The sequence below is a fragment of the Papilio machaon genome, chromosome 2, assembly GCF_912999745.1.
Source record: "Papilio machaon chromosome 2, ilPapMach1.1, whole genome shotgun sequence".
Taxonomy (NCBI): Eukaryota; Metazoa; Arthropoda; class Insecta; order Lepidoptera; family Papilionidae; genus Papilio; species Papilio machaon.
This window is the reverse complement of record NC_059987.1, coordinates 6313732-6334303: the sequence shown is the minus strand read 5'-3', so window position 1 is coordinate 6334303 and position 20572 is coordinate 6313732. Positions and strand designations below refer to the sequence as shown.

At 35.8% G+C, this 20572-nt stretch overlaps 1 protein-coding gene across 4 annotated transcripts; it reads right to left on the bottom strand.

Moving 5' to 3' along the window:
- Positions 1 to 506: 506 nt before the first annotated feature.
- LOC106709043 (myosin-1) lies at positions 507 to 18885 on the bottom strand. 4 transcript variants are annotated; one of them, XM_045681602.1, is made up of 41 exons: positions 17663 to 18885; positions 15817 to 15920; positions 14749 to 14895; positions 13746 to 13846; positions 12590 to 12748; positions 12253 to 12408; positions 11802 to 12056; positions 11550 to 11713; positions 11315 to 11468; positions 11057 to 11242; positions 10820 to 10948; positions 9865 to 10633; positions 9068 to 9195; positions 8801 to 8983; positions 8603 to 8727; positions 8383 to 8530; positions 8039 to 8284; positions 7794 to 7947; positions 7396 to 7719; positions 7150 to 7310; positions 6952 to 7077; positions 6585 to 6809; positions 6054 to 6371; positions 5807 to 5978; positions 5612 to 5738; positions 5398 to 5512; positions 5018 to 5176; positions 4646 to 4867; positions 4375 to 4500; positions 4015 to 4179; positions 3636 to 3791; positions 3404 to 3502; positions 3146 to 3298; positions 2859 to 2996; positions 2538 to 2701; positions 2183 to 2300; positions 1995 to 2101; positions 1587 to 1752; positions 1410 to 1510; positions 1213 to 1324; positions 507 to 745 (listed from the first exon to the last, which is right to left on the bottom strand). In XM_045681602.1, the coding sequence occupies exons 1-41, from the start codon at positions 17869 to 17871 to the stop codon at positions 683 to 685; spliced, it is 7134 nt and encodes a 2377-aa protein (XP_045537558.1). In that variant the 5' UTR covers positions 17872 to 18885; the 3' UTR covers positions 507 to 682. The 4 variants fall into 4 exon arrangements, with proteins under 4 accessions (XP_045537558.1, XP_045537562.1, XP_045537566.1 ...); XM_045681606.1 differs by having other exon boundaries at positions 14764 to 14895; XM_045681610.1 differs by lacking the exon at positions 6585 to 6809 and having other exon boundaries at positions 508 to 745; positions 17663 to 18884.
- Positions 18886 to 20572: the final 1687 nt, after the last annotated feature.

Sequence of the window (20572 nt, the reverse complement as noted above, 5' to 3'; positions counted from 1 at the left end):
AACATGGTTTTACAATCTTAGTTACTAAGGAGGCGAAATATCTCAAAGGTCACATTACACATAGAACAATATAAAAAAAAGGAATTTTGTTTATGGTTTGATGGCGCACAGACTATATTTTCTATAACCATGAGTTTCCTCAGTTATTTTTTTTTTCAAAAAGAATGTACAAGAGTTTTGAAGTTGAAATCTCACGAAAACACTAGGGATGTACAATTTATTGGGTTTTAGCATAACTGCGTCATACAAGAATCGATTTTTACAATATAAATCGATTTTATAGACACACTTATCATATAAGCTTAGTAAAGATTGAAGTCGATAGGCTCAATCGATAAAAATCGATTCAACAATAGACTTTAAAACATTTATCCATACCTGTAACGTCGAATCGTTACTTCCATCCCTATTACACTGCTTTTTAGTTTAAAAATACATCCAGCATAAAAACAGGTTCATAAAAAAAATTAATTTGTATTTAAATATTTTACATGCGTTTATAAAATAATTTAAAAAGATGCTACTGTGTTTTTTTCCACCATATTTCGTTATGATAATCGTCCAGCTGAAAGTATTTATACTAAAACAAATTGTGATATAACGCGCTATTTGGAAAATTCATAAGAGGAAAATTTATAAATTAAATACAATATATAAAATAAAGTGAAACGCAATTTGTCACTTATTTTCCTTTCCTCTTGGTGCCTGGTGTTGTACTCGAAGCTCTGGGTGTTCGTGTTTCGCTCTGAAAACATTTTTTTTATATTTAAATGAAATCTAGAAAATTTACGATTATAGATAACTTAAAGGTAACATAACAGTCGCAATAAAGTTCCATATTCATGCGGATCGTAAATAAGAAAATTACATTCTTAAGTATAAAAAGTAAGTGAACAATTATTGGTTTCTGAGACCAAAATCCTTGTATAAAACATATCGTCGACTAACAATTTTACAATCTTACTTCTTACTACTGCGAATATAAATGCGAATGTTTAGATGGATGGATGTTTGTTAGAAGGTATCTATGGAACGGGTCAACAGATCTTGATGAAATTTTGCACAGATGTAGAACATAGTTGGCAAGAATTCATGGGCTTTTTACCAAGTATCTTTTGTAAAACTGCGCGGATAAAGCCGCGGGCGACAGCTAGTACGTTTGATACAGGGATATTGGTGTCAGAAACAAAGTATAAGTACTGGGTGAGTTACAGGTTTGGCTGGCGATTGCCGCGTGAGTGCGTTGGTGCTGGCATTGCGCAGTATGGGCCGCGCGCTGCCCGTGCTCGCCGACGAACTCGCCCGCTCCGGACTCTGCTCTTTGCTGCTCACAAACAACATTATGTATTCTATTGGTCAACAGAACATTATTATATGAAATGGTAGTGAAATAGTTAAAAACTACGTACCTGCTCGTTCGTGATACTTGTCCTTTTCTACTGAACATATCAGAAATGCGTCCTCGTAAATCTCGTTTACTGCCCGCTGTACTCATGTCCGAATCAGAACCCTGAAAATAACAAATAGTTAAATAAAAACTATTGCAGTAGGTATGAAAGTAAAAATAATACACACAAATAAATAACCTGTGAAACTGTGCCAATAGGTCGGAAGTCTACAACCTCCGCGTTCTCGACGTGATCGTCAACGGATCGAGATTTCGTAAGTTTCTTTAGTTTGCCGAAAATACTCTTTTTCTTCTTCTTTTCTGTCGGCAGCACATCGCTCTGTGCTGACCCTCCCGACAGACGACTGTAATTCATAAAAAATGAGTTATAATACCTAGCATTATATTTGGCACTTAGGGTAAAAAAGTATTCTTTTGTCCGATGTGCCAACTCATGATCCAGCCTTGAATAGTTTATGATTTAATTATTTGTCTTACGAAAAATGCTTAAAACAGATAAAGACAAAGTTAAATAAAACAGTTTAACCAACTGAAAAATTGGTTAAACTGAAAAGCAATATGCAGTTGAAGATGAACATAACGCAACCTGTCGAGGCTGGAGTCTCTTGGCAGCGTGTAGAGGCGCGAGTCCTCGCCATCCAGCGACTGCATCGACGACACGCTGCCCTCCTCCACTGACATCCATATCGTGCTCTGTCAACGTATCAATTAGTGTTAATTATATCTCACAGGCTGATTGATATTATTGATTAAAATCACAAAACAAAGGTTCACCTGTTCTTTAGTGGTCTGTTCGAGCGAGATGGAGCGTTTCTTGAGCGAGGACGCGCGTGATGGCGTTCGAGTCGCCGGAGATACAGACATCGCGTCCCGCGGCTCCGCCGTCATGCCTCTACAACGTCATTTAAAGATTAACTATACATTTCGCTACTTAAATCCAATAAATCCTTCCTTACGGCAACGGATTCCTGTTCTGATGTGAGTATAAGTAGTGAGTTAATATTCTAAAGCTGAGGACCACCTTTAAAAGTCATTGATTTAGCAAAATACAAACATTTTAGGTGGCCAAAAATAGAGGACTACTTGTATAATCAAGTAATAAAGTGTCTGAGATGGATGAGTTGTATACCGTCTCATGCCGGCGGCCTGGTGCCTGCGCGTGCGCTCGGCGATGCGCGAGGCGCGCAGCTCGTCAGTGAGGCGCCGCAGCCGCGCGGCGGTGGCGGCTGCGCTCGCCGCACTCGCCACCTCCGCGCTCTCAGGCGTTCCCGACCGCGACCGGGACTTTGATGACTGTTAACACTATCCTTTTAGGAACCAATCACTAGTAAAACGATATCTTTTAAAATACTATGAAACAATGACTAAACACCTATTTCAAAAGTGATTTACTGTGATTCAGCTTCATATTAATTAAAAGAGATATATAGCTTTGCAAAAAAATTCTTACTCTGTTACGCCTTGGAGGTGTAGGCGTCATTAAACTCTTCTCCGGTTTAACGGGTTGTTCGTTGCGGAATAATTCGGGGCTCTGTTTCATGAGATCGTCGATGGTTTCCAAGAGTTGTGTAATGACTCTGTCATCTTCCTGCAAAAAAGAAAACATTTCTTAAAAAATGGTATCGGTAGCAGGAATAACGCGTGGGTAGATGGCGTTACTTTCGTCGAATTGTTCACGTCAACGTCGTTGCGGTGTTGTGTTGTCCCCACCTATGTATAAGGATATGCCTCACTTACTTGCTGCGCGCGCTTGAGCGAGGCAACGAGAAGCTTATTCTGGTCGCGGTCGCGCTCGTGGCGCTCCTTGTCTCTGCGCAGTTTCTCGCTGGCCGTACGCAGCTTGGCGTGCGCGTCGCGCAGCTCCAGCAAGTCACATTGCAGCTCCGTTACCTGCACACACATTATAACCTCAATATGGTGAATAATATCACATACCAACCAATTTAAAATATCATTGTGTACCAATGTAAAGTATGTTCAATAGAATAACTTCACCTTTTTCTTGGCCTCCTCAATTTCTTCTTCAGTCGTTCGTTTTAATTGTTCTATTCTTCTCTTCATATCTAATCTCTCCTTGTCTCTCTCTCGCTCAACCTGTAGTAATATAATCAATCTATAAGTTCAAATTACGCGACATGTTGACAGAAAGTAAATAGAATTCATCAAATATCGATGAGACGTCTGATAAATTGCAACATAGTAAGAAACAATTAAGCATGTATTTGACCTCGAATAGCGTCTGGCGCAGGTCCCTGGCGAGCGTGGAGGTCTCCTGCAGCAGGCGCTGCTGCTCGTCGCGCTCCTTGTGCCACGCCAGCTCCATGCGTGTCGCCAGCCCCGCCACGCGCGCCCGTCCCGACGACAGCAGCCGCTCCTCCTCGTACTTACACACCACGAAAAAAAAACAACTTTTCAGACTTTACTTCTAAATGAGGATAGATTACGGGTCAGTCAACCTACAAATGAGAGACATTTGAAGAATAAAAATATTAACCCTACAAGTGAGAGGCATTTTATGAATAACAATATTAATATTTCAAATGTATTGTGCTTATTTGATAAAATGTTGGTCCTTTAAGAGCAGGATAATAAATATGTAATCTTACTTCGTTCAATCTTGACTGCATCTCGGCGAGGCGGACCTCTGCCTGCGAGCGCTCGCTGACGAGCTCCGTGTTCAGTTTGGAGGAGAGCAAGCGAGCCTCGCATAGCTCGTCCTCCAGGCACGCCATTTGCTGCTCCAACACCGCCACTTTGTTACGGTACTCCTCCTAAAATTAAATTATTTCAGTTAAAAAAAAACTTTATCCCTTTTTTATTGGTATGATAAATAATTTGACCCAATAGTCAATCTTAAAAATAACTAGAAGCACTTGAAACGCAAGCATGCTTAAGCAAACCTATGAATATGAAAACACTGCCTAGCCTTTTTTGTTACAAACGTAAGTTATGTTGTTGCTACTAACCTCATCGGTGCTTGAAATAGACGCTCTGTGTGTTCGTTTTTCTCCACTCTTCAATTCCTCCATTGTCTTCTGGGCGGCTTCCAGCATTTGCTTGTAGTTGTCACGCTCTCTTCTGAATCTTGAAACCTATAAATATTTAAATTGATATTAAGTTTATTAAATTAATCTTCAATTTCAATTTTTTGTTTTCATAATTTTTCTCTTTTACAAATCAGTTCGCGGTAGAATGCTTCAAACATTTGTTGTGTCTATTAATTCAAAAAACGCTCACCTGATTGTGCAGTGACTTGAGTTCATCTCGCATGGTGGTCATCTGGCCCTCATACCGTATCTTGGTGTCGGCGAGCTCCGCCTTGCGCGCGCGCTCCGCCTGCTCCAGGCGGCCGTTCATGGCTGCCAGCTCTCTCTCCAGCTCTACATTGTCCGCCGATAGATTCCTATGCACCTTGCTGACTTTCTCGTAATCTTCTAGCTTCTTACGAGCTTCTTCTAGCTATAAAAATACTTAGTATTTGTAGGCAAATTCAATTATATGAAAAAAGATACATTAGTTCAATCAGTGTCATTTTTCACATCTTGGTGATTTTACTTATGCGTAGAGGCACCATTAAAAATAATAAATTTAGATAGATATGTAACAAACCTCTTTCTTGGTAATATCTTGGTGGTGTGCTAGCACGTCGCGCTGGTCGTGCGCGTCTCGTAGCTCTCGTTCGCGCTGCTCCAAGCGCGCCTGTAATCGCGCGCGTTCTACTTCCCACCCCCCGCCGCACAGACGCTCTTGTAGAGACGATATCTCATTCTATAAGCACAATATAATTATGACTGAGTGAATTATACAGTTTTTGTGGTAGACAGCAAACAAGCGCTTCGCTTGATGTTAAGTGAAGGCCGTTAACCTCAGACTTTGAGGAGAGATATTGTATATCAAAAAGTAGTAAAAGGAATGGAGTTAAATTCATTTAAAAGATTTAATGTTTATACTAATATTTACCGTAAATTAATTCTTAGTAACAATATTACCTGTAGATCAGCCTTTTCTTTGTTTAAGTTTGAAACTTGTGTCTCCATTTTCTCTTGTAACGATTTCAAATCAGATAGCGTTGCATTTAATTCCTTACGAACGTGTAACAGTTCGCTGTGGACAAAACAAAACGTTAGTCGTGATATTACTTTCAAAAAAATATTTTTAATCCATATTATACAGTGTTCAATCTAAGTGTTATGGTGAACATACCCTTGAGCTTGTTCTTTCTCTACAGTCAGTCGTGCTTTTGTGACCACATGTTCCTCTTCTAATAGTTCGTATTTAACAGTTAACTCTTCGTATTCAGCTTTTTCCATGGCCAAGGAATGCTCCAATTCTGAAAAATATTAAGTATACTAGTCATTATGTTTTTTACATTACGAGTCTATATCATTAGTTACACACTTTTAATGCTTTCTTCATGTTCTTGTTTTAGATCGCTTATCCTTTTCGCTCCTGCTCCAGAACTCTGTTCTAATATTTTTAATTTGCCTTTAAGAGTAGCCAATTCAGCTTCCTTGTTCTTAATATCCTTATCGTGAGTAGCTCTAATCCTGTCGATTTTCTTTCGTTCAACCTAAAAGATAAAAAATATACTTAAGTTGCTTATCGAAGACGAACTTTAAAAAAATCTATAAAATATTTTACTAGCCTGTAAATCACTCTCAAGTTCAGATGTTTTGTTTTCCCAATATTTAGACTCTTTCTTTTCTGTTTGCAATTTGTTTTCTAAATCTTTTCGTTCGTTTTCATGTTTTGCTATTTCAGATTTCAATTGAGTCGTTTCTGTTTGTAGAATTGAAAGTTCTTTTTCGATGGTATTCAATTTTTGCTTAGCAGACAACAATTCCTCTTCTTTGTCTTGAATTTCTTTTGTCGCTGTTTCATATTTCTCCTTCATTTGTGATAATTCTGATGATAAAACTGGTTCGTCATATTTCTGATTAGAAGTTTCTCGTAATGCATCTTCCTGTAATTTTTAAAAATTTTCGTTAGTTACATTTTTGAAAAATATTAGGCGTTTGACATTATAAACTTTCAAAAAGCCTTTTGGGGTCTACAACTAAAAAATCTCTAGTGGATAGGGCTTCTGATGCAGGATATTTGGGTATAACAATGAAATAAGGACACCTATAAAACACAATTAGTTACAGGATAACACGCCTTTTAAAACCACTTGTACCATTTGTTTTATGTGGGTATCTTTTGCGAGTATAGTTGACTCCAGATCTATAATTTTTTTATCGTATTCTATTTTTAAATCTCTTATGTCTGTTTCTAAATTTATAACTTTACTTTCAGATTTTATTAGCTTTGTTTGAAGTTCGTCTTTTTCGCTTGTAAATTCTATAGAAGATCGTCTATGAGAGCTTATAAGGGCCTCCGCTTGCTGCTTCTCTTCAGTTAGCTTTTTAAAATAATTAAATGTTATTGAGTAAATTTCAACATTAGTTAAACCATTAAAATGGAATCATCATCAATGAATCAAAATTGAAAAGCTAATGAAACAGAAATTTCGGTATTACAATTAATAACTATTGAGATCATACCTCTTTTTGTAACTTCGAGACGCGATCTTTTTGAGACGAGAGTAGTTTTTCGTTGCGTTTGCATTTTTCTTCAGTTTCTTTTAGTTTTTTTTCTAACTCAGTTATCTTTTTCGTCTTGTCTCCTACCTAAAAATAATCATAGAAATGTTACATAAAATTATTTAAAAAATTTTTAAAATATAAAATAGAATCGCTTACTTCTTTAAGTAATTTATTTTTGTCTTGTTCTAATTTATTGATACTATCAACCTGTTTTTTTAATTTTTCGATCTCTTTATCTTTTGTGTCCATTTCTTTTTTTAGGTCTTCAATTTTTTTCATACAATCAGACATTGCAGTTTGGTGTGTGGAAGTTTTTTCTGAAATTAAAAATGATGATGTTTTAAAAATATGTCCTGCTAGTGATTTCGAAAATCCCCAACAATGTAAAATATTGGGACTTACTTAAATCAGCACTGAGTTTAGAAATTTGACTTTCTAAGTTTTTCTTTTCTTCTTTCAGTGTTTTACACTCAGATAAAACTTTTTGGTTTTCAACTTCTAGGCCTTTGCATTTATCAGTAAATGATACTTTTTCTGATTCCAGTTTTGAATTGATATCTTTAAGTTTTCCGATTTCTGTTTGCAAACGATTTTTCTCATTTTTAAACTCTGATTCGTTACGTGACAGTTTTGATCTTATCTCCTCGATGTCTTTTTCTAATTGGGCTTTTGCATTAATTTCTTGCGACGATAAACCAGCATTTTTCATAATAACATAAAGTTCACCTTAACAAATAAAAAATGTCAAAAATATCCACCCAATTTTTAAAAACCTATCTTCCTATTTATAATTACCTTACCAATTTCATTTTCTAAGTCATCTACCATTTTCTTCATTTGTAATTTCGTAGTTAAATCTGTCAATTTCTTTGGAGCCCTGGGCTTAAAAGATTTTATCGCATCTTCTTTTAGTTCCTTAAGAGTAAGTTGTAGTTTGGCCTTTTCTTTTTCCATCTTAAATCATTTGAATATTTATTCAAGCAAAAATTTTATGTTATGACTAACTACACCTTTCTAGTTTTTTTTTGTAACTAGAAAAACTTACCTTAGAATAATTAAGCTTTAATTTATCTAGTTCTTCTTGTTTTAGTTTTAAAGTTTCAGCATCTTTCTTACTTAAATCACTACCAAATCTCACTTTCTTTTCGGTCTTTTCATCTTTTTCTTTACTGCTTTCTAAATCCCTTATTTTCGCTAAAGCTTCCTTTAACTCAGTCTCTAATTGGGTTACTTTAATAGACGATTGTTCTAAGTTTTTATCAGACTTAATGGATTTGGCATTTTTCATTAGCTGAAAGGAAAGAAAGCGTATAATTCAGCCACTTTAGGAGAGATATAAGTAAATTAGATAACATATATCCATAGTCTATAGATTAACTAAAATGTTACCTGTAATTTTTTATTTTCTGATTGCAATTTTTCGTTGTCTGCTTCTAAGCTTTGTGTCTTTGCCCGTAGAACATTAGCTTCTTGTTCTATAACTTGAAGTTGTCGTTTCAAATCTACGTTTTGTAAATCATTTCCACCATCAAGAGACCTTAATAAAACATTCATAAATTTGTAAACCAATATAAAATGACATAGTTACATAAAAACATCCAACACCTACTTGCTTTTTATCAAAGATGCTTTTGGTTTCTTCTGGGCAATACTTAGTTCTGCATGAAGTCTTTCACAATCCCTGTCTTTTTCGATCAATTTCTTTCGCAATTCTGCTATTTCATCTTCTAAAACCTAAACACAGATTTTTATTATTTGTGCTAATTATCTTGAACAGATAATTTAGATACGCTACTGTAAGACCTACTTTAACTTTTTCTTCCGCTAAATTGTTTGATTTGCCTGTAGTTCTTCTAATACCTGTAGTTGTCGTATTATTCTGCTTGCTACTGATACTTGAGATTTTCTCTGTGAGTTCTTTAACTTGTTTTTTCAATGAATCTCTCTCTTGTTCTAAATCTTCAACCTTACGTCGCAATACTGCAGATTCCTAAAAAAATAAAAAGCAACACAACATTAGCTATTTCATCTTCTTCTCTTTTTTCATTTCATTTTCGTCTTTGAACATTTTAACCTGTTCATTGAGCTCAAGTAAAAGTCGCAATTCAGCTGGATCCTCTTCGTCTGATATTCCTTCATCTTTTTCATTAGGTGCTTCAATGGAAAGTCGATTACTTGGAGGTGTTGGCGACAGTTTTCGACCTGAGAACAAATAAAACTCAAATGAAAACAAAACAAAAACACATACGTTAAATAAGAAACAGTAACAAAAGGTTAGATTAATTTTTGGTTATATACTTAAATGATGCAAACTCATTGTTAGTTACAGTAATAATAAAATAGACTGATAATATACGTTTTGTTTATAATTTGCCGCAAAACTCAGATCACGATTACAGACTGGACTCAGTAGACTGGAGAAAATGGCTACCATAATTACGCCAGTTATTAGGTGTACATATCTAAATGTATTTACAAAAAAGCCTAAATAGGGGTAAGCGTTTAGTAAATAAAATGTAAAGTCTGTTAGATATTACACGATAACGATTTTGTGTGATTAAGGATGTGATTAGATATTAAGATTTAGGATACACAAACTAAGAAGATTTCAAGAACATATTTATAGTGACGTACTTCTGGCTTTGGTAGCCATTTTCTTCAGCTGTAGAAGTAAGGACTCATTGTCGTCCTCAACCCTTGATGCAGTTTTACGCAAGTTATTGGCCTGAAAATATTAGTCTATTTAAAAATGTAATATCAATTTGAGCTATGTAATTAATTATATTAGTATATAATATTGTTAAAATTATGTAACTAACGACAAAAACAAAACAACAATAATGAAGTGGGTCAAAAATATAATGTATGTACCTACAATTGGTATCCTTGCCGCCAAAGGATTGAATAATGATACGAACGGGAATATGCGATCCGATGGACCGGGAATCGTCTTATCGGATGAAAGAGGAGGACTGTCTGACTTTTCTGTTCTACGGTCTAATATCTCGTTATTGTTTTTCATACTATCAGTGTCGTCAGAACATGAAACATTGGGAGCGCAAGATTCAGTCGACACACTTTTATCGATTGCAACCAAACCTTTTGTATTAGTGCTAACATCAATGCTTTCTATAATATAACTTTCAATTTGTGTAGAAATATCATTTTTCATTTGAGGTGCTGTCTGTGTTGCAGCCACTCTTTCTTTGGCTTTGTCTGTTTGTGTAAGACAATTCTTTTGTAAAATATCAGTTTGGGCAACTTTATTTTTTGTAAAGGGGATTTCGGTTTGCGTGTACATTTCCGAATTTGAAATAGTACACTGAACGTTAGAGTCCAAAGTTATTTTTGTAATCTCTGTCCCGATGTCTAACAATAATACATGATCTGTTTGACAACCCTGAGAGTAGTATTGAATATGATCTTGCGGAGATTGCGCGATTTCGTTGACACCTATTGTTAGTTTACGTAAATCGAATGATGATAATTTTTTATCAAGAGCAATTTGGGTTTCGATAATTTGTTGTCTAGATTTGTCTTCTACCGAATCAGTTTGAGATTTAGAGGTAAAAGCGAGCTGAGGGGAATTTGGTAGATGTGGAATTCTTCTGCCTGCGTAGCGATGCCTATAACGACTGGCCTGTTAGAAGACAAGATTCCATAAGCTCAGAGCTCGATTTATGTAAGCAAAAGAATCAAAGTTTTTTTAAAAATAATTTACGATTAAATGTTAAGTAGCTATTAGAGTTATAGTTATATAGCTAATAGAGACAAAATCGTTCCAAACTTTGTAATTATCGTAAAAAATAATAATAAAGAGATTTACCTCTTCTTCGGCATTGCGCAACTGTTCTCGCAAGTCGGCCTCTCTTTCCAGCGAGTCTTGCAAGTCTCGAAGCAGTTGAGCGGGGTCCTCTTGGCTACCACCTCGCGTTAGTGATGACCGCGACACCTTCTGTTTAAGATAGGAGAGGAAAAGATTGATATTTAGAAGGCTGGTTTCGTACTTTCAAGCACTGTTTGACAGTCCCGATAGGATAGGATAGGATAGTAAAATACTAACACCATCAGAAGGAGGCGTGTGCTTCTTAAGATTGGCGGGCGGCGCACCGGACACTGCCGCTAGCTTTGCGTTGGCGTCCGCCAGGTCGCGTTGCAGTCGCAGCGACACTTCTGTCGACCGCGCCACTTCTTGTTCCAACTCCTTAATGCGATTCTCTCGCTGCATTCCGTCTTGACCACCAACTATCTAATAACAAGAAAGGGAATTTACTTTTGGCATGTCCCTTAAAATATACGTCCGTATGTAATCATACCATACCTCTAATAATTTCTTTTCTTGTTCAGCTTTCTCTATTTCTAACTGTTCAGCTTTTCTTTCAGTCTTCTTTAACTTAAAGGATAAAACTCTACAATTTTTAATCGTTTGTTCTAATTCTCTTCTCAGTGATGAATATTCATCAGCTTGGTCTTCCCTGGGAAATAAATTTGTGGTTCGTAATTATGCAGGAAGTAAGATACTTAAATTGAGAAAGACCGATGATTAATTTTAACACCTGAAGTTGTCTTGCATTTCTTCGATTTCCTCTTCGAGTTCTCTCAGTTCCTTTTTCATGTCCTCATTTTCATCCATTAATTCTTCGCACAAAGTTTCAGCAGCTAACAGTTTCGATCGTAACTGTTCGATTTGTTTTGTCTGAGCTTCTATTGACGGCCGTGACTGTAAAATAAAATTTACATTGCTTACGTACTTCAATTCTTCAGAGATTATTAAGAACTTAAATACTTTTTAATGGTGATATTCATACCTCTAACTCAGCCTCAATTTCTCTCACTCTAAGTGCGAGGTGTTTTTTCTCATCTCTCAAGTCTTCATTTTGTGTTGTCAATTCGTTAACTTTTTGTTGTAACTTTAAAACTTCAGACGATCTTCCTGTAGTATATTTGTTAGCTGTATCTATATTTGCTAATCTTCGAAGTAGTATATCACTTTTTTCTTTCTCCACTCTTTCGCATCTCTTTCTTAGAAGATCCACTTCTTGTTTTAAATTTTCTATTTGGTCCTTTAATAAGACATTTAATGTTAATTTAATTTCTTTTCTCCCGCACTGTATAATTTGAAGTATCTAATTTTTTAATTCTTACTACGCAACATAGTAATTTGACCATATTTTATTATTGAATATGAATTTTTCCTATTGGCAAGTCGCAGACATTAAAAGCAATCTCATTATTATGAAATCTCACTTCATAGGTTACCTGATAATCTTTGATGTTAGCATCAACAAGTGTAGTGTCTGTAGTGATAGTGCCTGCAGTACTTGTATCATCATCTGATGTGTCTTCCTTGTCTCGAGCTGGCCCACCTCTTATGGGAGGTTTAGAATTTGACGAAGTGTTTCTGGAGTTCTTTACCTGTAAAATGTTATGGTGAATTTCTATTGTCATAACGCCTTTATTACTTTAATATTACCATCCCGCTCATTCTCTTTAATTAAAATAGAGATAGCAATGGTGTCGAAATTCACGGTGAAGATGTTTTTGATGTTTATTTGATTATATATGATTTTATGATACTTTTGGCAAAAAATGTTACCTGAATAAGGAAATTAACATCGTCCTTAGCAGAAGCTCTTTCTTCTTTTAGTTTAACTGTTTTCTCTTCCTCTTTACTTCGTGACGCGCTTCTTTTTTCTCTTTCCTTTTCTATACTAGACTCCTTCTCAAAGCTATTCTGTGATTTTATAAGCTGCATCTGAAAATTTAATGCAAAAAATTCTTATCATTTATTTATTTCTAATCTACTTAATTTTTTTTCTTTTTTTTTTAAATATCATTGATTCTACAAAACAGAATCAAAGTATGACTAGCTGTCGCCCGCGACTCCGTCCGCGCGCAGTTAAAAAATGGTTGGGGGGGTATGAAAAATAGATGTTGGCCGATTCTCAGACCTACTCAATATGCTCACAAAATTTTATGAGAATCGGTCAAGCCGTTTCGGAGGAGTACGGGAACGAAAACTGTGACACGAGAATTTTATATATTAGAAAGTATGATATTGTGTTGAAATAAATTTCCACTGCCTTAGTTTTGATCAATCAGTCTTATACCTTTCCTTTTTTCCCTTCATTCCGACGTTAAATAATCCTACATATAAACTAAATATAGAATCATACAAGTTTGATACTCGACCGTATTTTGTGACCGTTGTTATAAATAACACTACCTGCTTAGCCAACGATATATTATTTAAAACATTGATCAGTTTTTTGATTTGTTTATTTATTGAGAATTTAAATAATTGTAAACTAATAAGTTAGTTTAGAATTATTTAAATGCTAAATATTTCTACGTATTTTATACCTATGTCTTGTAACAATATAGTTCATTAAAAAGGTCATGTTAACTGTCTATTTCCACTTATTGGGTGGCTGCGCGCAATCGCCGTTTATATGGAGTCACAGGTTTATTTTCACAATGTGAAAGCCATGTGTGGTCGAAATCGCGCGCCTATTAACTCCGTACTTAATTCGAAACGTATGGCTTAAAGCTTATAGTCACAAAAATAGTGATTGTTTTTGTTAAAAACGCGAAAGTTATAGGCATGTTTATTTTTACAGAGATCATGTGTGGAGCTTTGTTATACAAAACATTGACATAATTTCCATGTAGAAGAGAACTTTCTTGTTTTAATACAAACAACGAATCGTTACAGATGATAAAAATAACTATGATTGATTTGTTTTGTTTACCTTTCGGACACGTTCTGCGAGTGAGTCGTTCTTGTTGATAGTGATGGTTGCAGCGGCGGTGGGCGGCGGCGATGGCGACGGTCGACGCACCAATACTGTGTCTGAGAAAAGCAGCATATAAAGCAATCAAATCGCACTGTGAGGTGGACTATCAAAGAGTACGTCTGAAGGGTGTAATGCGTTAAGAGAGAATAATCTGATATAAGATATTTTTATATTTTCGATATTCTAATATTTAAAAAATATGGCTGAGAGAAAAAAATTACTTATCATTGTCTTCTATGTTAAGATTCGCGTTGGATACTAAGTAGTGCTCGCTACAAAAGTCCACTTTATACTGTCATATAAAATTAAATTCCTTCGAATTGGTAAGTAAATAATAAGGCGATGACGATACCTGTTGTATCTGTACAATGGGGAGACGTAATCTCTTTTATTCAACTAGTTAATTTTAGAGACAATAGTAATGGTGTGTTAATTTTAAAAGTATGTTTCATTTAGACTATAGTTAATTATGGTTAATTATATTTTTGTTCGTAAATAATGAAGTTTTATAATTATTTATGCATGTACCCGCATACATCCCACCATAAGGTGGACCCAAATATTGTCTCTTTTGTTGGCAATCAGTAGGATTTGATATTCGTCAACGTTAAACGTAGTAGTCGACATAAAGTAGAAGAACAGGTTAGTCAGGATAATTTAAAGAGAATAACGTGTTAATTAATAGCAGATAGAAAAGATCAACTCACATAAAAGTAGAGAAGTCAAGCAGAAACAAATGGCATAGATCATAACAACATTATTATTATTTTCTTATTTAACATTGCTTTACCGTACATTTAACGGTACTGGATAAATCTTCAATTTGCATTGGCAGGCATTGGCAGGCGTTGGCAGTAGGTGCATTGCTCGTCTCGAGAAGTATTTATGTACTCTCCAACTTAATAATTGGGTAATGAGAAAATACATTGGATTCTTATATGTAAAATCTGTAATTAACCTGTAACATTCTGACCGGTATCGATGGAGGGCAGAGGCCCCGTGTTCCGTCGTTTAGGCAGCTTAAGGCTGAAGGTCACCGCGGTGGTTGTATCATTGTCGTTTGCCAGGTCCGGCGTCGACGTCCATGTGCTCGTTTTGTTCCCGCCTAAAGATAAAATACTGCTTCAAACTTATAACTCGCTATATTTTATTGCAGCGTGTTTCATTTCAATTGCAATGGAACTTATAACTTGTAAGGTTTGCAAAATTCACTCAAAGGGAACTGTTAGTGACAATTGGCTACTTTTATGCGATCTAAATATATAGGTTTTATGAACGGTTGAATATTAAAAGGTTTCTGGTGATATCTACATGAAAACAACACATTAAGATTTGACCGAAACTAACGAAAGTAAAATGATTAGTGGAAGGAGTCACAACATTATTCTGTTACTGATTAATGTTTCAAGAATATAATGGTTATTGTTATGCGTGTAATAAAATAAAACTTGTTATATTTTAAGCCGAGAAAAGAAAATATGTTACTTTATGAAAAGGAAAGTTATATCTGACTTTACGTGCTATACGAATACGAGGAAGTGCAAATTGTTAAACCTGTTACACACGATCAATCAGCACATATATACAGTTTTAAATTTATGACATAAATAAAATACATCTACCCACCTTTAAGTAGTGCTGTAGTCTGTTCTAGCTATTAAAGTATTTAACTTTCTATGATTTAAATTAACTACACTGAAGATAATGCAAAATACATACTCATAGTTCTTTTTAGTCGACTTCAAAAAGAAAGAGGTTATAAGTATATACCTACATGTAAACCTTGCTTTTCATTAATAGAGTAATTGAGAAAACATTAACAATACTCTTGAAAAAATCATTTCGTTGAAAATTTTCAACCATAAAATAGTAAACAACTTAATTAAGTAGGTCTTGGGATATCTTTAAGCAAGAATTTAAATGAAATTTCAGCAAACCCATAATATATATAATTCTACATGTATTTATGACTTACTTCATTGAATTGCTTTAATGACTAATTGCAAATTGTTCATGTAAATCGTACCTGTAGATAAGGTGTCTTTCTTGGGAGCATCAATAGAGCTAAGGTTTGTGCTGGACGCCCAGCCACGTCCCGTCTTCTCCCCGCTGGTTTCTTCATCACGACCACTGTTATATGTTTACTAGGTTTAATTTCAGTTGAATATTAAACACATAGTTAATTTTAACAAAAGCAGCTGTGAAATTAGAAAAAGAGCTTCCTTAAATTGCGAGCTAAACGCATTAGAAGTAGAGTAAGAATTACAATGTGAAGAATAAAAGTATATTATCTGCATAATTCTTCGCATAAGTATTGCATATTGTATTATTTTATCAGGAACGTATTTCTGAATATATTGATATGATGCTGCGCTCTTAATTATACCTAAAGCTAATGAAGTAGTAAGTCTAAAAGCGTGCAATCTTAATATAACTGTAAGTACGTTATTCCTTGATAGATTTAGTCGCTGCAGATGGATTCTTGGCACTGCGCGAGTATCCTTATTGCTAGTATCTGTACATTGTCTGTTACTGCTTCTCATGGCAACGAATATTTCCATGATTACTAAACCACCAAGTGTACGATATTTTAGTCAATGTTAATGTAAAACATGTGTTTTAAACGGCAAGTACATCCATAATTTTTAATTGAATATTGACAGTAAAGGATTTAATAATACTAGTACACTTGGCGAGATTTCTATTGCGCCTTTTTTGTACCATGCTTCGAAGGGGGGATTAACAGGGTTATTTGAGACTGCAATTAGCAGACCTGTGGCGCGCCTTTTTGTCCAGCTCCCAGGGCGATCGCCCAACACCGCCTAACACCGATCCCAAGTACGTGGTTATTTACTTAAATAATGTGAATTAAATAATATAGTCACTGGTTCATCAAATTATGCGAACGTAAAGTTGATACTTAGGGATTTATTTGCGAGCGATTTTAGTATTGGCATTATGTCTACGCATTTGTAGCAATAACAAAATCTGTTTGCGAATTAGTACGTGCTGAGATTAAATGTACAGAGTCTGAGCTGGTGTTGCGTCAATCAGTCAGCCGCTCGCCGTACAAACAATTCATAAACACATCCGGAGATTTGGAATTATGCCACATAACGCTTTTTATGGTTTGATTTTGTACTATTTCTTTCTAAATCTGCTGTCGGGACCTTGTACTGGAATTTTTATAGTTATAGGTATATAACATAAAATATAAACGCCCTTGCTTCAAATGCAAAAATGAAACGTGTTTTTTGGAAGTTAACAATAGTCGATTTTAAGATGCCGTGTGAAACACAACGTAAACAATAACAAATTGGTTTAGTTAAATTAAATTTTATTCTACAATATGTTTTTGTTCAAGTGTTTATGCTTTTGTAGCTCACGGTAATGATGATGAGCCTATGAAGTTTTAACATACGGCTTAGAATAATCTTATATATCTTTCATAGTGGGTTCAATCTCTAAGCTATATGTACGTTTGTATTATCGCGATTTTTTTTTCGAAAGGTCTTATTATTCTTAAGTGTTATAACCAGTTTAGGTCTCTTGTAACAACATTACTATATAAAGTAATTCAAGTTTCATTATCCCTGCGCTCCAATTGCTGCCGGCTTTCCACAAATTTCTTGGTAAACTCTCTCTGCATGATGTGTTTCTTAGGTGTAATTTAAGGTTTTGTATTTTTATTTAACCATTGGTAATATTCCTTATAACAGTATATTCATAATTTTCAAGTACCTGCGAATGTAGATCAAGGAAGGTCCACTAATCTTTACGCTCTTATATGTACAAAGATATGTGTTAAGTGGAATGTAGTAAAACGGAGGATTAGGGTCTGATTTATATGCTGGTTATGATATAATGCTAACCGTGCAGCGCCAACGGGCGAGGTCCAGGTAGCGAGGCTGGGCGTGGAGGCGAAGTCATCGTCACGTCGGCGCCCCCCGCTGCCCCCGCCCCCGCCGTGCTCCTTGTAGTCACGAAAGCAGCGTTTGCAGCGCGTGGGCCAGCGCACCTGCGGGTGGAAGCCGAGCGGGCACAGAGGGTCGCCCTTCGCCAGCGGGTACAGGTGGTGCATGCTCACTGAACTTGCACACTAACAAATGCACTAATCACAAATGTCAACGGTTACAATTAAATGCAGTTTGCTTACTACTAATAATTCTATCTCCGGCCTTCGATCATAACTTCCTACTATAATCTATCCACCGAAACGTGACCACGCGTTCACCTCAACCGCCAATGTTTACGGAATGAGATTTAATGTTCTAAGCTATAAATAATAATTAATTTATTTAAGTGCGCGGCCGAGGCGCTCGTACGTCTGCAGCGTGGCGCCCATAAAAATATCCCGCTGCCGCTCGACCGGGCGACCTAGATCCACTGGGCTCGGGAGTCGGCGCGGACTTCGCGCAATTCGCGAACTCTAGGTGACGCCAAGCAACAGTTTTTGCACTGAAACGTCAGGATCGTAAAGACTTCGTACTCGGTGCGTGCGCGTGGAATATATTGCTACAATTGAAGTTAGTTCGTCGCGGAGGCGCTGGACGGAGAGCGGCTGACGGCGCGGGCGACGACGGGGCAGCTGGCGGGGCACTGGCGGCTGCGCGGGCACCGTGCCAACTGCCAACCCCGCCCTGCCGCCCGCTCCTGCTGCGCCGAACTTTTCATCCGACACATCGTCTCCATTGCACGCATTTTTGCACAGCTAAAATATACTAGTTGAAAATAACACAAGTCTATAGCCAAGCAGTTGCTATACCTAGATCTTATCCTAGGTGTCTGGAGTTTGATTCCCAGCCGAGACTACCCGAAGATGCGCTGCGCCACTTCTCCCTCTAAGCTGCGCTGCGTGATACGTTGTGACGCAATCGTCAAGCTATCGCATCTTCATCGCCGACGTCCAAAATAGACTACCGTGAATTATACGTGGAAACATCCCAATAATGCAGACACTCGATTTCTTTATAATTTTGAAACTAATCGGACCACGTGTCCAATTTATGAATGGATGCCAACATAACATATAAAAAATATGAAATGGATTTTTGTACTAGCAGAGCTCTGAGATGCGTAACTTGCAAAAATATACTCATATATTCGCTGTACGTCAATAAATTATTTTTAGGTGATTAAAAAATGTCGTTCTAAAAATAGTAATTACTAATAACACTGGTCTGCAACGAAATCCTCCTTTCAATAAAAGTATGATCCATTTAAAGAGTTTACCATCCTGAATCTATATCTGCTTTTCGTTTTATGCTATCACGTCTAATTTTTTTTTTAATGATGATTTTAGATTTTTAGAAATTATGGGATTATTTGCTATGCTAATATTACTATACTATGTTATTCTCGCGTTAAAGCAACTTTAATTGGTTGAGATTGTATTTGCACACAAATAAACGGACTGCAAGGAGGAAATCCTCCTTGCAGTCAAGTTAAAATCACCAAATGGTAAATATCAAAATTTGTGTTTTTTTATGTGAGTGGGACAGTCGCGCAAAAGACAAACACAACATAGTAAAAAGCTGACCACAAAGAACGATTTTGTTTTCAAAATCAAAACCTCTCTGAGTTTGACTCCTGTATATGTAAATGTAAAGTAAGGGAAAAGTATGTAAAATGTAAAGGAATATCCTTTCGTTCCTAGTGAAAAAAAATTCCACCACTTCATATAAAGCTGGGTCTTATGAAAAATTTTGTGAAAGCCCAGTACTTTCAGTACTAGAAAACAAAGTTTCCCCGGATCAAGACCGAAATTAGAAGAAGGAATTTTTGTAGGTCCTCAAATACGCGAGCTTATGAAGGACTCAAGTTTTAAAATAAATTTAAATCAATTCGAAAAAAGGGCGCAGACTGCTTTTGTAGAAAATTTGTGCCAAAATTTTCTTGGAAAAAAATCAGAACTACCAGGAAATCAAACAAGAACTTCTTATTTCCTGCAAGGCTCAAAAAAGTAACATGTTTCTTAAAATTCATTTTTTGCACTCTCACTTAAAAATTTTCGCACCAAATCTCAGAACAGTATCTGATGAAGACTGTGAGAGGTTTCATCACGATATTTTGCACATAGAGAGGACACAACGGAAAATGGTCCGAAGCAATGCTTGCAGATTTTTGTTGGTCGATTTATCAGGAAACTCCATTATAAAAAACGACGAAGTAAAATGGGATTAACAACTAGTAATGATATTGTCATATGCGTTTTAAAGGTTGTGTAATAGTGTACATCGAACATTATTTAAGTAATTAAATGAATGATAAAAATTTCATATTAAAAAATTGTTTTTCTTAAAAATTCCATCCCAAAGAATATAGACGTGCTAGAAAACTTTGAATGATATATTTATGTTCAGTATTGTTGTATCAGACAAGATAACTGCATAACATTTGAAGGAGAGAAAAAAAAAATTTTTTTTGCAGACCAGTGTAAGTGTTCAAAATCATCACATCAATTCAACATGACCGAAAGAATATTCTTTAATGTTTATTAGACACCAAGTAAGGATAATAAAAAAGGCATTGATTTAAAATTTATTCCATTAATTAACAATAGTTAAAAGTCTTATAAAACAATAATTAAAATATAGAAAAGAAAATTCAGATGAGTTATAAACATTGCATACATTTTGAGATATTATGACGTTACAACAGACAAATGATCTGCTGATAAAATTGCTTGTCGACGCTTTATTCCACTTTGACCTTGACCTCCTTGTTCACAACAAGGTCAATATTATGTTCATGATTCTGCATACATCGATAAATAGATATTA

What these genes read in the sequence shown, in the direction of transcription:
- LOC106709043 (XM_045681602.1), bottom strand. Translation starts at nt 17,871, where the DNA reads ATGCACCACCTGTACCCGCTGGCGAAGGGCGACCCTCTGTGCCCGCTC. An exon ending in TCTCGAAGTTACAAAAAGAG is followed by an intron (nt 6,810 to 6,951) that starts GTATGATCTCAA and finishes TATTTTAAAAAG; the next exon opens with CTAACTGAAGAGAAGCAGCA. An exon ending in TTGAGGAGGCCAAGAAAAAG is followed by an intron (nt 3,299 to 3,403) that starts GTGAAGTTATTC and finishes ATGTGTGTGCAG; the next exon opens with GTAACGGAGCTGCAATGTGA.